This window comes from Trametes versicolor, assembly GCF_000271585.1.
Source record: "Trametes versicolor FP-101664 SS1 unplaced genomic scaffold TRAVEscaffold_9, whole genome shotgun sequence".
Lineage (NCBI taxonomy): Eukaryota > Fungi > Basidiomycota > Agaricomycetes > Polyporales > Polyporaceae > Trametes > Trametes versicolor.
Window position 1 is genome coordinate 1984837 of NW_007360329.1, and position 16427 is coordinate 2001263.

General features: G+C 57.8%; 4 protein-coding genes across 4 annotated transcripts; 3 read left to right on the plus strand and 1 right to left on the minus strand.

Moving 5' to 3' along the window:
* Positions 1-25: 25 nt before the first annotated feature.
* TRAVEDRAFT_171916 (fimbrin) lies at positions 26-2727 on the minus strand. The gene is made up of 8 exons (XM_008043362.1): positions 2625-2727; positions 2422-2575; positions 2037-2183; positions 1516-1988; positions 763-1461; positions 444-709; positions 300-385; positions 26-244 (listed from the first exon to the last, which is right to left on the minus strand). Exons 1-8 carry the CDS (start codon positions 2699-2701, stop codon positions 200-202), a joined length of 1947 nt encoding a protein of 648 aa, XP_008041553.1. The 5' UTR covers positions 2702-2727; the 3' UTR covers positions 26-199.
* A 4330-nt stretch (positions 2728-7057) lies between these two features.
* TRAVEDRAFT_171918 (peptidyl-prolyl cis-trans isomerase) lies at positions 7058-8212 on the plus strand (the record flags this gene model as incomplete). The annotated part of the gene is made up of 6 exons (XM_008043363.1): positions 7058-7577; positions 7629-7686; positions 7744-7810; positions 7867-7925; positions 7992-8047; positions 8129-8212. Exons 1-6 carry the CDS (start codon positions 7575-7577, stop codon positions 8210-8212), a joined length of 327 nt encoding a protein of 108 aa, XP_008041554.1. The 5' UTR covers positions 7058-7574.
* Positions 8213-10920: 2708 nt separating this feature from the next.
* On the plus strand, positions 10921-12338 carry TRAVEDRAFT_73687 (glutathione S-transferase C-terminal-like protein; the record flags this gene model as incomplete). Its single annotated transcript, XM_008043364.1, has 8 exons — positions 10921-11094; positions 11139-11151; positions 11214-11352; positions 11420-11490; positions 11600-11689; positions 11747-11896; positions 11953-12106; positions 12169-12338. 8 exons carry the CDS (start codon positions 10921-10923, stop codon positions 12236-12238), a joined length of 861 nt encoding a protein of 286 aa, XP_008041555.1. The 3' UTR covers positions 12239-12338.
* A 1048-nt stretch (positions 12339-13386) lies between these two features.
* TRAVEDRAFT_171925 (UPF0187-domain-containing protein) lies at positions 13387-15924 on the plus strand. Its single transcript, XM_008043365.1, has 10 exons — positions 13387-13675; positions 13745-13865; positions 13930-13993; positions 14052-14177; positions 14234-15025; positions 15084-15121; positions 15173-15229; positions 15291-15325; positions 15388-15440; positions 15512-15924. The coding sequence occupies exons 1-10, from the start codon at positions 13567-13569 to the stop codon at positions 15707-15709; spliced, it is 1593 nt and encodes a 530-aa protein (XP_008041556.1). The 5' UTR covers positions 13387-13566; the 3' UTR covers positions 15710-15924.
* The last annotated feature ends 503 nt before the right edge of the window (positions 15925-16427 follow it).

The window sequence follows — 16427 nt, forward strand, 5'->3', positions numbered from 1 at the left end:
GGCCCGAGGCTGCCAACGACTTCCAGAACTGTCAAGGTGAATCACATCGTACTCGATACATCTCCGCAGGCGTACAGTACTACATCGGATCTTGCTTCACTTCTTTTCAAGACCTCCATTACACCCGCTGGATAAATCTCCGGAATGTCCGAACCAGGCCGCACTAATGAAAACCTGAACTTGCGTCTCCGAGCAGCGCTCACTGGTGCTCGATGGCCATGAGACTGCCGACGAACGTCATGATCTGTGCGTGGCTGTGAGCATCGATGTGAAGGAAAGCACGGCGGGAGGGTACGTACGAGGCGCGGGCGGACGTCGACGATATCCTCTGGTACGAGGAAGATGAGCGCGTTCATCTTGCGGGCAATAGAAATGGCAAGCTTGGCTGTGATCAAACCCAACGGTCAGTGCTGACAAGTTGTAACTGGGGTAGATATGCGTACCGTTCTGTCTACGGTCTTCGTACGGTCCGCTCTCGTTGACGTTGATGATGAGCGTCGGGTCGACGATGCCGGGGCGCAGCGCTTCTAGCAGGTCGAGAAGGAAGATACCGGTCGACAGCGACGGGTCCTTGAACGAGCGTGCAGGCTTCGCGGTGGGCTTCGCCTTCTGCGCGGTGGTGTTCGCCCACTTGAGGATCTCGGTGTCGCTGATTGGCCGGCCCTGGGAGCTCTTCGACAACGACGTGAGGGTTTGTGTGATGTTTTTCCTACAGCGGCGATCAGCCTGAAGAGACACAATGTCAGGGCGGGCAAAATTTACCTCATGAGTTGCCATACAAGACCCAGCACGAGCGTCTTCTGGCCGTCGACAATGTCGGCGCCCTGAATACCAACGAGGTGCATGCCGGACTGCTTGCCGAGGTCGACGACGTAGTTGCAGTTCTCGACCTGCTTGAAGCGTGAGAGGCGCGACTGGTTTGGTGTCACACCAATATCCTCCTCCTCGCCGTCCTCGTTCAGCTGCACCTCCTGGGCCGCGCCGGCCTTCGGCTTGCTCACGCGGCGCCAGACGACGCTGCCCGGCAGAATCTTGTCGAACGCCTGGAGGATGACGACGCCGTCCTTGAGGTTCTCGAAGAAGTTGAATACGGCGGGCTCGACCCCGAGCGAGTTGAGCCAGAGCGTGAAGACGCGCGCCTCGCGCTCGCCCTCCGCGTCGAAGTCCTCGACGACACCGTAGTCCTTCGCCTCCTGCTCGTCGAGCGGCTCGAGTCCGGGGTAGTTGTTGAACAGGTTCGCGACGAACGCAAGGTTCAGGCGCGGGTTACCGGCGACGAGCGACGCGGGCGAGAGGTACTTGCGGCACCCGATCGCGTCCGCGTTTTGCAACACCTGCTCTGCGCGTTGCCGGGCATCGCGGGCTTGCAGGGGTGCGAGAGAGCACTTCTCGGGGACGAGCTGGTTTAGCAGGACCGTGTAGTTCTCTCCGTCTGACACGTCGCGGCTGAAGTTGTTGACTCTGCACCACGGGAATTTCAGACAGCAATTCCTGCTCATTTATATGGTGACGCACCTCCGCTTCCACCCGGCCTTCTTCAAATGGTAGTTGAACCAGCGAAGGAGAATCTGATCAGGAGTCAACCGCAGAAGGTCGTCGATAGTTTCGCCCTCCTCGCAGAGGCGGTAAAGCTCGGGGTGGAGTTTGATGTCGACCTGGGCCAACAGACCGCGGCGGATGACCTGCCAGATGAGGCCGAGAATAAGGTGCTCGCGCCCCTCTGCAAGGTCGGTCGGGCCGATGTTCACGACAGAGCAGCCAATAGCCTTCGCTGACGTGATGACAATGTTGTTGTTCTCGGTCATTTGGAACGCGTTCAAGGGCTTCTTCGCCGTGGGCTTGTTGAGCACACGGACATCGATGGTGTCGGGTACGGAGTCGTTGATAAGTTTGCACAGAATGAGACCATCCCGACACTCATCGAAGAGCTGCATGGTATCTGTGGGGATCGGGAGGCGGGAGCCGATATCGGCGTCTCCTGCGAGGACCTGTGCAAGCATAAGAAGGCGCAAATTTCCCTAATGACTGCTACTCACCATATTAATGTGGTTCGTGAATTCGGCGCGTTCATCCTCATTGATTGTGTGGCTAACGTTTGCATTTGAGCCGTGCACGGTGACTTTGCCTTTCTTTGAGGGAAGAAGCGCATCCTTCGACTGCTGGTCGCGCAGCTTTACGTTGAGCTAGGGTGAGAGAATCCGGTGAGCTTGCGTTCAGGAGAACAACTGAGCAACCAGAAGGTTCGTGAACGCCTTTCTTTGCCTGCGGTCCATCGCCTGGCCGTCATGGAAGGAACACTGCAGGAACGAGGATCCTCTCGGAAGCGGATATATCCCGCAAACGTGTCGCGTACAAGCGACCCCGTGGCCCTGATCGTCTGCCTTGCGGCTACGAAACAAAGATATGTTGCGAAGTACGTACCTCGACCCAATCTTCCAGTTCAACCTTCCCACTCGAGTCCACGCTGACATGCTTCAACACCTCCCGCGCATTATCGTAGTTCTGCCCCGCCGATTGTAGAGACTGGAGAACGCGCTGCTTGTCGACGCGACCGGGTGTGTCCGTCGAGATCGAGCTACCCCATCATTGGTATCATTCTCGACTAAGAAAGCAGACGGACATACTTGAAGCGGTTTATGAGGTCAAACATCTCATCTTGTGAGACCTCTGGGAACTTCTTGCGTAGCCTGAAGGCGTCCATAGTGGTGTAGGATGAGGAGAGATGCGGCTAGGGGGAAGAGAGGGGAAGAGATGGATGGTATATTTGGCGCCCACCCTCACTGACGTCGTTCCCGCATATATCCATCTTTTCCTGTTCCATCACCGCCTCCGGGACTCTCTCCGCTGCTCTGCACAGTCGCACCGCCTAGCTGCGCTTTCGTCCTGACTGTATGCGCTAAACTACGCTGCTGCTGCACTGGACTGCGGAGAGGGCTTACGCAGGCAGCCAAGAGCCTCCAAGAGCACTCTACGAAAAGCTGACCACTGGTTGTTCTCGGCGAGCTCTCTAGACTCTGGCAGGACTCGCCATACAATCACTCCAAACTCATTCCACGAGGGCACCGAACAATGGATGGAGAAAAATACTGCGTCAAGTACAAGCAGCTGAGACGCGTTCGAACGCGTAATTCACGCTGCGCTCCTTCTCCGTCTTTCCAATACGCTCCTTGGCTAGCGCTGTACACCTGACGGCCCTACACCGGACGAACTCCCGAAAAACCGCTAAGATGCACTACCGGATGTTTTCGAATCAGGTGCGCTCCCGAGACTTCGATACGCAAGGCGTCGCCCCACATCCTCAGAAAAATGACAATGACTGCGGCTACTCGTCGTGTTACGTCGACGTGTGGCTGACGCAGAAAGCCTGGCCAGTTGGCGCAAATGTTCAGCGGAACGGGTGGAGGTTGTCCATATCTTCAGACGGACGCTTGACTCGTTTCCGATGATCACTTCTTCTACGCTCAAGATCTATGTACGCGCGTTGGTTTGGGCCGTTCCACTTGTGTGGCTGAAGAATGGCGTTGTTCCACATAAACCGCTGCTCGCTCGGTACGTCGCATTAGGCTTTTCTGTGCGCCGAGTGCGCAGCGAATAGGTATGGTGGATAGACGCGATAAAATGTACGATGCGGATCGCGTCGTGGACTAGGGCTATGTGCTCATCATGGCTAGCATAGACACTTGATAGCTTGCACGGTTGTGCTCCGTGTATTAGGTGAAGAGCCTTGCTACGAAGAGCAGGGAATTCTGATAGCTAACTGTATGCTGGTCCAGATGATCCTTTTCCCATACCGCACAGATCCCCTGAAAAGCGACTCATACACAATACTGGATTTTTTGTTTCCGCATCAGGTACGCTCCAGATCTTTAATCCGCAGAAGTGTCCCCTCACATCCTCAGAATAAATGAGAATAACTTCAGGGTACTCGAGCACAGACGCTACGTTAACGCGTGGCTCATGCAGAAAGCCTAACCATCCAGCGCATATATTCAGCGGAACGAGTGGAGGTGTGCCTGATCTCTAGATGGTCGCCCAGCCCGTTTCCGATGCCCACTTTCTCCACGGCCACCGACGCACAGGGGATAATGAGTCCTAGATGTATGCTGGTCCAGATTGAGCCTTTTCAAGCAGGCTATGGAGCAAAGCAATGAGCCCAGCAAGTCTTCTCACCCCATTTGCTGCGTGTTGAGCCCGCATCTCGCTGTCGCTCACTCGTACGTGTATCCGTCGGCTCGCCAAATCGTGGTGAGTGACCCGTTCCACGGCTGTTTGCATCCGCGCTGCGTCCACGCGCCAACCCAATCACTGACCTTCCACGTTGTCAAACAGCACCATCGTATCTTTCAGCGGGACCCAATCAGAAACCAACCCATGCAACGCTGCGTCGACCCGTGAAACGTTGTCCAACTTGCTTTTTCGGGTTGTCCCTCCGTTCCGCGTCCCGGACACCTACTAGCTTCAAGTCTATTTTCTGACGGCTCTTTACGCCTCGTTCGGCCCTAACGTCCTAAAGGCCTGGACCGCGTGATGTGTGTGTGCCCCGCGCAACGCCTTCGACGCGTGTCTTTTGGGCTCTCTGATCTCTCGACGGCAAATAGGAGACTATTCTAGCGGCCGAAGCGTCCGCCTTCTGCGGACCGGTCCTGCCCCTCTCTGGTCCTTCCTGCACCGAACGCGGGGCTGGCGCGGCTCTACAACGTTAACTCTGAAGGAGCTGGGGACGGATGGCCTCCGGGCGCTCCGACGCGCACCTTCTTCTGGCTTCTCCAGGCGCATTGTCGCGGCCATCGTATCCGGACCCCTCGCGCGCAAGGCTACCGCTCCCTCCGAACTGGCAATGCAGCCTATTGGTCTAGAGTCGCCGTGCGTCCGGTGACGCCTTGCGCCCGGCTCTTTGCTATCTCGCGGACCCTTGCGCCTTCTATCGTGCTCTAGGCGGGGACATGACGTGTACTTGGCGATGACCGCCGCGCATCCTGGCGAAGCACTTGCGCCTGCTGTTCCTCCGGTGCGAGGTACGTTCGCTTCGCGGTCGCTTCTTATCTCTGCGGTGTTACGTCTCGCTCAGCGCGGCCGACGAAGACAATATGCCTATCTCCAGCCAGCTGGCCACGGCAATCTCTCCCGTCGACCGCTAGCTCTTAGCGCACCTTCGTGTTCTAAGGCCGCAGCCCCAGCGCGACGGCCATCCTCCATGTGCGAAGCACGCATTGTATATGGCGACAATGTACTCGTGCGGAGAAGCCCCATCCGAGTCGGAACGCCCGCACACGCGCGCACCTATCGATGAAAGGACGCATGGGAAGGAAGGGAGGAAGGGAAGATAGCCGTGTTTGATCCAGGCCTGCCCCCCGTCCTTGATTGCCTATGGCGGCAGCGACGATCCCTACTCGCGCGGGGGAGCGCGGCAGCGGCAGGCGCGGGCCAGGCGGCGGGAACATGAAGTCAGAGGGCCCCCTCGGCGCGGTTCGCAGGTAGAGAAGGAGCTTGTTTGAACTGCAATCACCGATCATCTTCTCATACAGATTGTATCAGATGTGTATGTGCGGTGCGTGCGGGGGGCCCCAATCGACGACGCCCTCCGGGTCCCGCGGCTGCGTCGTCCGTACGCGGTGCGGACTGGTCTAGGCTGCGCGCATCTACCGACCCCAATTCCGGATGATGTTAGAGGTGCTGGTCGGGGCTTGTGGCGTTCAGAGCCGCGGCGGGTCGTCGTCGCGGGTAACTTATCCGCGCTAGAGTCGACCCCGGTGCTACACGCGCTCAGATGAGCTCTCACTGCAGCTGTGGGTATACCGCCACGTGGGGCGCTTGGGAGGCAGCGACGACAGCAAGAGGCCCTTGGATACGCCTCTTACACTCGTGCGACCTCCATCTGTCTGCAGCTGCCTGCTCGTCCACTGGCACGGTCTCTGGAACTCGATACTCTGTCGACACATCTTTAGGCCGCGGTGCATGATTTCCGGCTCGGAGTCCGGCCTCTTCTGCTGGAAGGGTCGGAGACGCGGAGGCGAGGCTGCCTCCGATCGCCTGGACAAGAGTTGCCCAACACAATAATTAGTATTTACGCATCGGCGATACGCACGTCCATTCGAGGAGGACTGCGCTTCTTCGTATCTGTGGTGTGTCTGTTTCCTGTGTCACACCACAACCGCAGAGCCCGACATTGACCTCCCCGCCAGCAGGCCATCGATAGGGATTGAGTTCTGTCCCGTGGCACGGTCTGACGACGGGCGCACGGCCTTCTGCTCACACGGCGCGGGCCACTCAATGCGCCCTCCATTCCCGCTCATTGTCTTGCTGTGCGCCCGGGCCGTCACAAAACCACGCAGGACCCCTGGCAATCTTCTCAGAGATTTTGCATCCACTAGCTGACCCAAGAGCAACTTTTGTAGGCTCGTCCCCATGAGTCCGTTACGAACAGCCTCACTGCGCCCTTTTGGAAGGCGCATGGAGCTTAGCGCTCGGACTGCCTGGCGAGTCTCCAACTTTCGCGTCGATACGAGCAAGCTATAGAGGCTCGTCCCCATCCGTTTCGGACGACGAACGGGTCGCGACTCGCAATTGGCTCCGGTCTCCTTTTGGAAGGCGCGACGAGCTTAGCGCCCGGACTATCTAACGAGTCTACGAGCCCGATTTCTGGTATGCCATACACAAATGCCAAACCAAACTGGATTCCTCGGGCCTCACGGTGTCAAGGGCCGCCCCCGGATCATACCTCGAGATCTTGTGGTCTGCCGTGCAAAGCAATATTTGTGACCATTGTCAGGGGTCCTGCCCACGCTCCAATCTTGCGCGCGCGATTGCTATCGCGGGCGCGCCTCTGTGCGGACTGGTGGCGCCATCCGGCGCAAATCTATCAGTCGATGCTTCGCGGCAGCGCGAGCGTTCGCGCAGCTCGCGGGGATGGACTCGACCGCCACCTGCGCGCACGCGGGGTGCGAGACGGCGCGGCGGCGGCCTACCCCACCTCCCTTCCCCGGGTTCCTGTCTCCCGGCGATTGGACGAGGAGGTTCAACGCTTCATCCAATCGCGTCCGTCTGGAAGACGGGGAAAGGAATACGGGTCGAGCGAGCGCGGTTCTGAGAGTGACTAGTCACTATCGGATCGCATCTGGCCCTGCACCAATTTGCACCCCCGAATCCACCCCCGAATCCTCGCGGCAGCTGTCGCGTCGGGATTGGCAGTCTATGTGCTATCTCGGACGGAGTCTTTCGCGGAGCGGAGGCGCACCTTGCGGGGAGCTCGAAGGTGAGAATGCGGCACCCCGGCGAGAGGAGACGTGCTGGGGAGATGAAGGGGTGCCGTCCGGTGACAAGAGGCGCTGTAGCGGGATGGCAAGTGACCGAGGTGGACTGGTTTTGCTGGGCGGTCCATCGACATCGATAAAGGCCCGTCTAGGCAGCGTACACTCGTCCGCTGCACAGATCGAGGAGGATGCCGGATGACGCCAGATCGGATCAAGATCCGTCCTCTCTCCCCGTACTAGTATAAGTGCGTAGCCACAATCCACCGACGCACTCTCTACGCCTCCTTGATTATCTCCATAATCATCCGTCCACCAGCCACGACCATGGTCAGTCCGTCCTGCAGCGTGTTCCCCCACCCATGCTCACGCCTCCCCCAGGGTGTCACTGTAGAGGTCATCACTCCCGGAGACGGCAAGACCTTCCCGCGCAGGGGCGGTACGTGTCCTCCTCGTCATCGATCGCGTTCATCTCCCACTCACTCTGGCGCTCCAGACAAGGTCACGATTCACTACGTTGGCACGCTCCTCGACGGCAAGAAGTTCGACTCCAGTCGGGATCGGTACGCCATCGTCGCGCTTACTACCCCTCCACTTCTCACTCACTCAATCTCCACAGTGGTCAGCCCTTCGAGACTGAGATCGGTGTGGGCAAGGTGATCAAGGGCTGGGACGAGGGTACGTCTGTCTCCAATACATAGCGCCCGCGCAAAGTCGCTCAATCGTGCGCCATCGCCCCGTCAGGTGTACCACAGCTGTCCCTGGGCGAGAAGGCTGTCCTGACGGCGACACCGGATTTTGTGCGTGTCTTCTCTTCTTTGCCCCACTTCTGGCGCATTCCATACGTCCGATGTATTGACCCAATATCGTGCCACTCGCAGGCGTATGGCGCACGCGGCTTCCCACCGGTGATCCCTCCTAATTCGGTGCTCCGGTTCGAGGTCGAGCTGCTCAGGATCAACTGATGCACGCGCACGCGCCCCCTCCGTCTGCCCCAGCGCGCGCCGTGGCCGCTGCCACGCTCGCTGTCTGGGTATCGGTTGTTTGTACGTATGTGTTCCGGGCGAGTGGGTCGCCCGTTGTGAGATTACCACTGTTCCACTGTTTTATAGCACACGCACGCCTTCTTCATGTCCTGTATGCCTCTTGTTGCCCTCGCGCCCTGTCGCTCTCTGTACTCTTTTCCGTGTCCTCCATGTTCCTTTCCCTCCTCTCATCCAGTCGGGGTTGGTGGTGTACGTACGGCGCTGGCCCTTTGCTTCGGACGGACATCTGCAATCCAATCGATAGATAGCCTCACATCGCGTTCGCATCGATGGATCCACCACAGGTACGCAGGGGTTGGGTTATCTCGCCTGCGCTCCCGCCGCACCGCACACCCGCGCCCGTGAACGTGACAAGCTGTACTTGTTCGAAGAGTCGAAGTTCCGCCGAGCGGCGCGCGCGGGTCCTCGGAATGTGCCACTGCCAAATTCCAATGTGGATGGGCACCGGTTTGAGTTAAGCTGTATTTGTGTGGTGCCGGCGACCTTCCGGCGCGTGATACGCATTCTCTGCGTTCGCATTGGCCCGCTGTGCCTTCCCGATAATCCATCCTCCGTTGCCTGTTCCGGCTGAGGGCCTGGAACACCTGGAAGACAAGTGCACCGGCGCTGCGCTTGTCTGGCGCGGAGAGCTTGTTGTATCACGATGGGCGAGCATGTGGGGCTATGATCTGCACACTTGTGTGAAGCCGTCGCGCGCGCAGCCACGGAAACGCCACAACCACGGTCGATATCCGATGCTCACGCGCCAGGACAGGACACAACCCCGTATTCCACATACCACATCAAAGATGAGCCCTGAGCGAGCCGCCGCCCTGTTTCGCAGGGAATGCACGTCCCTGAACCTGAACTACTGCTGCCCGCGGGCGGCCGCATCGTATCCGTTAGCATCCCATGCCACCACCCCGGCGCGCATGACACTGGCACGCGTACCGAGGTTCTCCGATTCTCTGGCGGTGGTACGTCATCGCGTCTGCGTTCGGTGCTTACGATACACCCACAACTCTAAAGAATTGACTGCACGCGCGCACGTCTGGGTCGCCCGGAAGCAGCCTTGGCACTAGAACCCGGAGCGCGCTCCTCAAGCCCGGTTCGCGCAATGCCCCAGTGGTATATGACCAACCGCCCGCGCTCCGCGCGCTTCCATGCGGGGAATTGCATGCGATCAGCGAGGGGCAGCGTCTGGGTGTGACGGAGGGGACACGAACGCGGGGGTGGCTTCCGCGCTTGCATTCGCGGGCGCGAACGGCCTTCTCCGGGGGCGTTCGACGCGTCGATGTGTGGGCCTTCGCGTGCCTTCTGTAGAATTCGCCTGCGGGGGTTCCGTAGGTTCCCTGCTTCGCTGTTCTATCCGCGAGAGGATCTGCGGGGTGACGTGGGGCGCCCGGAGTGCCGTCGCTGCATATGGACGGGGAGTATGTACACCAGGCGAGTCTGCTGAGCGAAGTGTGCCCTTAGGGTCCATGAGTTTGCCCGTCGGTGCGCGGTAGGTAACACGCGGGGATCGCCTGGGAGGTCATGGTGTACAACTAGAAACAAGGGTACTTACTCACGTTTCAAAGGTGATCGTCGTCTGGGAGCAGTAGGGGCAACACAGGCGGTATGTTGCCGGTGTATAGGCGGAACGACCGGATGACGTCCGTGCTGGACTGGGGGGCACGGAGGCATTGGCGAGATGCTGACATGTGAGCGTCGCCAAGTATCGTGTTTGCCTTTTCTGGCTCGCGCTCGTGAGAACCCCTGCGAAGGCCGCAGGCACGAGCTCTGTTAGGCAAGCGGTGAGTATTATGAAGAAGTGCGGGATCGTATCATACCATGAGAAGACTGGCGGGATCGTATCAGCTATGGGGAAGCCCTGCGTGTTGAAATGGTCTGGGACTCGATGTGTCCTGGTGCCATCACCTGAACACGGAGGATATAGGTTACGGTTCAGGGTTTTGCCCTATTGTCGATCCGCAGGCTGAATACCTGCAGTACGGTCAATAATTAACGGAGAGTGCCATGACGGTGCAGAACAAGCAGAGGATGCAGGAACCTTGCAGGAACCTGAGTTTGGGACACCTCTTTAGGCGCCCAATATATACGGGCCGGGAAGCCCTGGGGAAGCCGCTGCTTATTTGAGCGCCTTTTAAGGCGCTCATTCTTAGTCGGCGAGACGAAAAATTTTGCACCCATCCACTTGCCTTTGTAACACCATGCTGCTATATTGGACAGAACCACACGTTTTCCATCTAGGAACACACCGTCTTGGATTTTACAGCAAGCTTTTCGCGAATGACCCTGGTTTGCTCTTCGTCAAACAAAATGCAGCCCAAGATATCGACACGGCAATGTACTGCTCGGGAACAAAGAGGTCACCGTCGTACTACGTAGTACGCAAGTTCGAGGCAAGATCACCGTTAGCAACGGCTCCAGCGAAAACGACTCGCCTCACTTGCATAACCAGGTACACTGGGACTTGGACTCTGCGCCAGCTGCAGTATTTGCGTACATCACGTCCCAAAGCGTCCATGGCACATGGCCACTGATGTCATCGACTCACTAATGGAGCTTTCATACCTGTTGCTCTCTGCCTTGGTTCACCTCCAACACATCCTCATAATTAACGACCATCAAGACATATATCCGAGATGTCGAACGACAGGGACACGGGCAGGCCATACCATCTGGCATGTACAGGAGAGGCACTGGCCACCGTCCAGGCCCACATCAGCCCGGAGCATATCACATTGTTTGGTAGCTGCTTCTGTCCTTTCGTCCAGCGGGTCTGGGTGACTCTCGAACACCTTGGAATCGACTACGCGGTGAGTCGGAACGTTCTGTTGTCTAAGAACAGATGCTGACTGAGTTCCGTCAGTACTGTATGTTCACTAATGCTCTGCCTGCCGAAGGGTGTCCTGCTCAACACACGTGCGTCGCGTAGACGAGGTCGATCCCTACAAGAAGCCTGCGGAGCTGCTGGAGTTGTCGCCTAAAGGTCTCGTGCCCGCGCTCAGACTCAATAACTTTGATTCGCCCAGGGCTCTCAACGAGAGCACGATCATCATCGACTTTCTCGAAGAGTGCGTCGGACTGCGCGCGGCCTCCGCGAGATACTGCGTGTCAATTTTATTAACCCCGACCCCTCAGATTGGCGACGAGCGACACCAGGCGCTCCTCGCACACCACGGAAAGCCTCTTCCCCGCGCCTTCAGACCCGTGTAAGTGGATTGCGTTGCGTCCCCTGGCCTCACGGAGATACACTCCCCGGGGAGTCTGTCTCCGTCCACCGCACCGCTTTTGCTCATCTTGTCCCATCTACCTATCTAGACGCACGCGCCCTCATCCGTCTGCAGGCGGACAGCGTCAACCGTTCGCTCATCCCCGCCTTCTATCGATACCTGCAGGCACAGGACGAAGGTATGTGTGCCGTCATCTCCGTTCCCCGGGGCGCTCAGCGCTCCCATTACAATGTAGCCAAACAGGTCGAGGGCGCTAAGGGCTTCGTCGAGGCCCTCGAGAGCCTCGTGACGCTTTTCAGACGTGCGGAGCGCGAAGGTTACACGCAGTATGGCCTATGGCATGAGTGCGGCTCGCTGAGTTATGCGGACGTCATGGCTGCGCCGTGTGAGCTTCGGTCTGTCAGCGTGTTGAAGCCGCCAACGCTGATTGCGGTGATACAGGGCTCTTTCGCGCGACGAATGTGCTGAAGCACTACCGTGGGTTCGTCCTACCGGAGGGAGAACAGTTCCGCGCCTACGTCGGGCGCATGCTCGGCCACCCGGCGGTCAAGCGCACTTGCAGCACCGAGCAGCTCTACCTGGACAGCTACGAGAGGTAGGCTTGCGATCTGCTGCGTTCAAATGTGAGGTGTGATGAAGTTGACCGGAGTCATCCAGATATGCGTTCAATCGACCGAACACTAGCCAGGTCGCCAACGCTATCAATGCGGGCACAGCACTTCCTTGACTGATGCCATGGAAGGATCTTACCGATTTGAGTCACGATATCTCGCGACAAGTACGTACACAGCATGTACAATGTTGGAGGAAACTATGGTCTTCGGTGCCACCATGTTTCTTTGAGGATTCGGTGATCATCGCACTGGTTTTTATCAGAGCCATGCTGGTCGAATGTACCTCATCTTGATCATCCGTCCATCTCCGTCGAAGGGGGTGTTCATCGGCGCCGCCGGGGCGCTGTTGGATCACTGTGATTGGTATGACCCCGACACGCCGCACGGTTTCTTGGCAATGAGGAAGCATTGCACTCATATAGTTCGCAGCCCTTGACGCTGTCAGACTTCTGTTGCTAGGTACTACACTTCTCGAAGAGGTACCTGCGCCCGTGACCTGGTACATGTCAAGCACATTCGCGGGTTCCAAACGTTCACAAGTGCCTCTTACAACGCATTGCCTATCCATGAAGGTGTGGAATAAGGTCTTGGCCTGACTGGTCTCCCTGCCCATATCCTCCGAAGCGAAACGTGTTGATGGGGGGATCGTCGTTTACCGGTATTATGAAAGGTACCTGTGGCTGTGTTGCACACGACCACCGCCTCCCCATTCGAATTTGATCTTCCTCTCTTCTCCTTTACCCAGGCTGCCTCAGACTGCCTCGTTCCTGCACCTTTTTAGCCACAGCTCCAGATCGCAGCTTGTCTCTGTCTCATTGAGCACACCCAGGCTTGCCGAAGACCGCGCTTTACGCTTACGCATTTGTATTCGCGGTCCCAACATTCCCGACCGATTCTGTTTCGACTACGCACGGATGTGGTCGTGATGGATGTATTTGCGACGTCGGACTTGCGTAACAGCACTCACCTTTCCCATGTACAGCGTAGACGACCCATCCCCGGCGCACATCATCCCATCGTGACCTCCTGTCAGGGCCCAGGCCCCAGCAGATCCCCGGCGCGAGGTCGACACGCCCCGGGTCAACTGGCCGCCCCGCCACGCAGAACAAGACGCCATCAGGATGGGGCGACAGCGACTGGCTGCACTTGCGGAGCATGAGCCTTTTTCAGCCCGAGAGGCGCCTTCGTGGGATTCATATGCTCGTGATGGCCCCGCACCGCGCTTGCCAACCGTTTCTTCCTTCTTTCGCTCCCTCTTGTTCTCTGCCGGGTTTGTGGGTCTGCCTCTGTGCTCGCCCACCTCTGGTTGCTAGATCTAGTCTGCTCCGCGCACTGGCATCAAGCGTTTTCTACTAAGCACGGCGTGCTTGAGACTCTCCCGGTCCGACTTTCGCAGCCGCGTACCGGAGATCATCCGTCCGCGGTACTCTGACCGTACAAAATGGTCGCGCAGAATCCCCTCTTCGCAGGCTGGAGCCTGAAGAAGTTCAAGGCGACAGTCATAAACGACATATGGCCGGAAGTACTCTTCTTCTCTGGCGTTGCGACAAGTGAGTACGCCTCGCTGGGCGGTGGTCGTCCCCCGTGTTAGCCCTACTTGCTGACGCGCGAGTGGACAGTGGTGACGCTAGTGTCCGAAATGACATCTCACAAGCTGTCAGTCTCGAGCGCGATCCTCACAGTGCTTGGTACGGTGCTCGGTCTGGTTATCTCTTTCCGGACATCATCGGCATACGAGCGGTCAGTGCCACATCTGTCTAGTTTTAGTTTGGCGCTCACGGATTGTGGCACTTGCATCTGATAGATACATGGATGGGCGGAGGCTATGGACCACTATCGCCATTGCCTCGCGTAATTTGGCGTTGCTCGTGAGTTATGCTGCAGAACACGCGTCACGGGAGAGGATGCTCACCTTGAGCACAATAGATCTGGGTGCATGTTCCGTTTGAGCGCGTGGACAAGAAGACGGGCGCAGTAAAGTCCATGCTTGAGGTGTCCATCGAAAAGAAGAGCATGGTGAACCTGGTGCAAGCCTACGCTGTTGCTGTCAAGGTACATGCTGGTTTCCAGATACTTCCCTTGGGTATTGCTGAATATATGACCTCCAGCATTCACTCCGTGCCGAGCCGGGTGCCTACTATGAAGATCTTTACCCTCTTGTGTGTTTCCTGCCGCGGTACGCGACACACGCCCCGGATAGCGCTTTGGAGGAGGACATGCTCCCCTTGTGGAAAGCCTCCGCCATGGACGCCGAGAAGCACAGGACCGCGCACACGCTTACCGCTTCGCGCCCACTTTCGCCCGCTCGCAGCGAAGGGCGCGAAGGGCGCGCCAACTCTGCAGGCCCGGCAGGCACCTCCAGTGAGGACCCTGAGAAGCAGCATGGTCAGCTTACTGAGGATGACATCTACCACTCCCTCCGCGGGCGCCTGAAGCGCAAGAAATCGTTCGACCCCGAGATGGCGCTCCCCGTCGTGTATAGCGAACACCCGCTGCTTCCCGCGCGTAACCCGCCGAAGGAGTCGCTGTACGACTATCTCCCGTTCCTGCGCGTGTTCAAGATCGCGTTCCGCGCGCTCATCCGTCCGTTCCGGAAGCACGCCCCTACACCCGAGGTCCCCCTGGCGTCGGCGACGCGCACTTTGACCGGGAAGAAAATCCGTCCCGAAGCGGTCGATTCGAACGTTCCGCTAGAGATAACGCTCTACCTGTCGAGCTACCTCGCATGGTTGCTGCGCAACGGGATGTTACAGCCCGCGGTCGCGTCCGCATTCACCACCGGCATCGCGCAGCTGCAGGACACGGTCACGAACTTGGACAGGATCAGGAACACCCCCCTGCCGTTCGCGTACCAGGCTCACCTCCGGATCTCGCTTTGGCTGTATCTGTTCTTCCTTCCCGTGGGTGATGCTTCAGAATCTGCGCAGTAACGCGGCGCTCACCATTTGTGGTTTGCAGTTCCAAGTTTGGAGCTCGTTCCACTACTTGACGATCCCGTGAGTACCCTGTGGTCGCGGTGTGGTCCTCACTCTTACTTCGTTCTGCAGTGCCACTGCGTTTGCCTCGTTCTTGCTCCTTGGCTTCCTCGAGATCGGACAAGAGATGTGCGTCCACCCGCTTCTGCCGATCAATGGCACCCACTGAGAACCATCGCGTTTCATTTAGCGAGAACCCGTTCAACTATGACATGAACGACCTCGGTGAGCGTTCCATTCCACAGTGTGATTAGGTTCAATGGGCGGCAGCGCTGACCTGTGCACAGACCTCGACTCCTTCTGTCTCTCGATCCAGCGCGAACTGCACGAGATCACCGCCGTACGTCCCTTCGTCCCACCATCGCTATCAATATTGTCCGCAGGCTGACAAGTGCATCTTATGCCACACAGCACTCGTGTCCCGACCCGGATGAGTACATCTTCACCCCCTGGAACCAGCCGTTCGCGCCCGGGGACCGGCGCACCGCCGAGGAGATGCTGAGCGACGTGAGTCACTCGTACCATGGACCCGAGACCGGAATGCACCACATCCGCCGGACGCTGCTCAAGAGCTGGTGGGATGTCGACCAAATGACGCGGAATATGTGAATGGAAAGCTGGATAGCCAGCATGAGGTAACTATAGCGCTGCGGCGCGTGTCATTGCTGTCGGGTGAACACGACGACGTTCGTTAATCTTGATGATTCGACGTACATATTTACGACCAGGGCGACGATGTCGAACGAGTTCATGTATATTTATGGCTGCTTGCTGTCGTGCTTACGTTTGCTTTAATCTCAGTATTGGGTGTCGTCCTTCGTTTGGCTTCAACGATTCGTGGTTCGATAGTGTGCCACGAAAGGCAAAAGAGTGATGTTCCAGCTGAACCTACTAGCCGCTGCATGAGCGCTCTTATAAGAATAAGGAGATGTCCTACCAGGAGTTTGTGAAGGATCTAGAAGTGCAAGATGTTCATCCCGCGAGGCGGTCAAACGCTTCTTGCATGCCACTGCATGCCATCGTTTGATGTAACAGTGGTGCGTATCTAATGACAGGAATGCTCGAGCACGTGAGGAAGGAAAGTCTGCATACCTGTACGATGCATAGCACCCTGCCCTTTACGTAGGTTGTCTAGGGCGGACGTAAGTTCAGGATGTTCGGGTCCCTTTCGGCGCAGCATCGACTTTGCGTACCTTTAACTCCGTAACACTTGATGCCCGCACGAGTATTCCAAAGCGCGAGCGTGCACCATGTGGTGTGGCTTGGAAGGAGGTATCTCCGGTGGGCTGCCCAAGCAGAGTCAGAAGTTTGCCACGATGATACATTC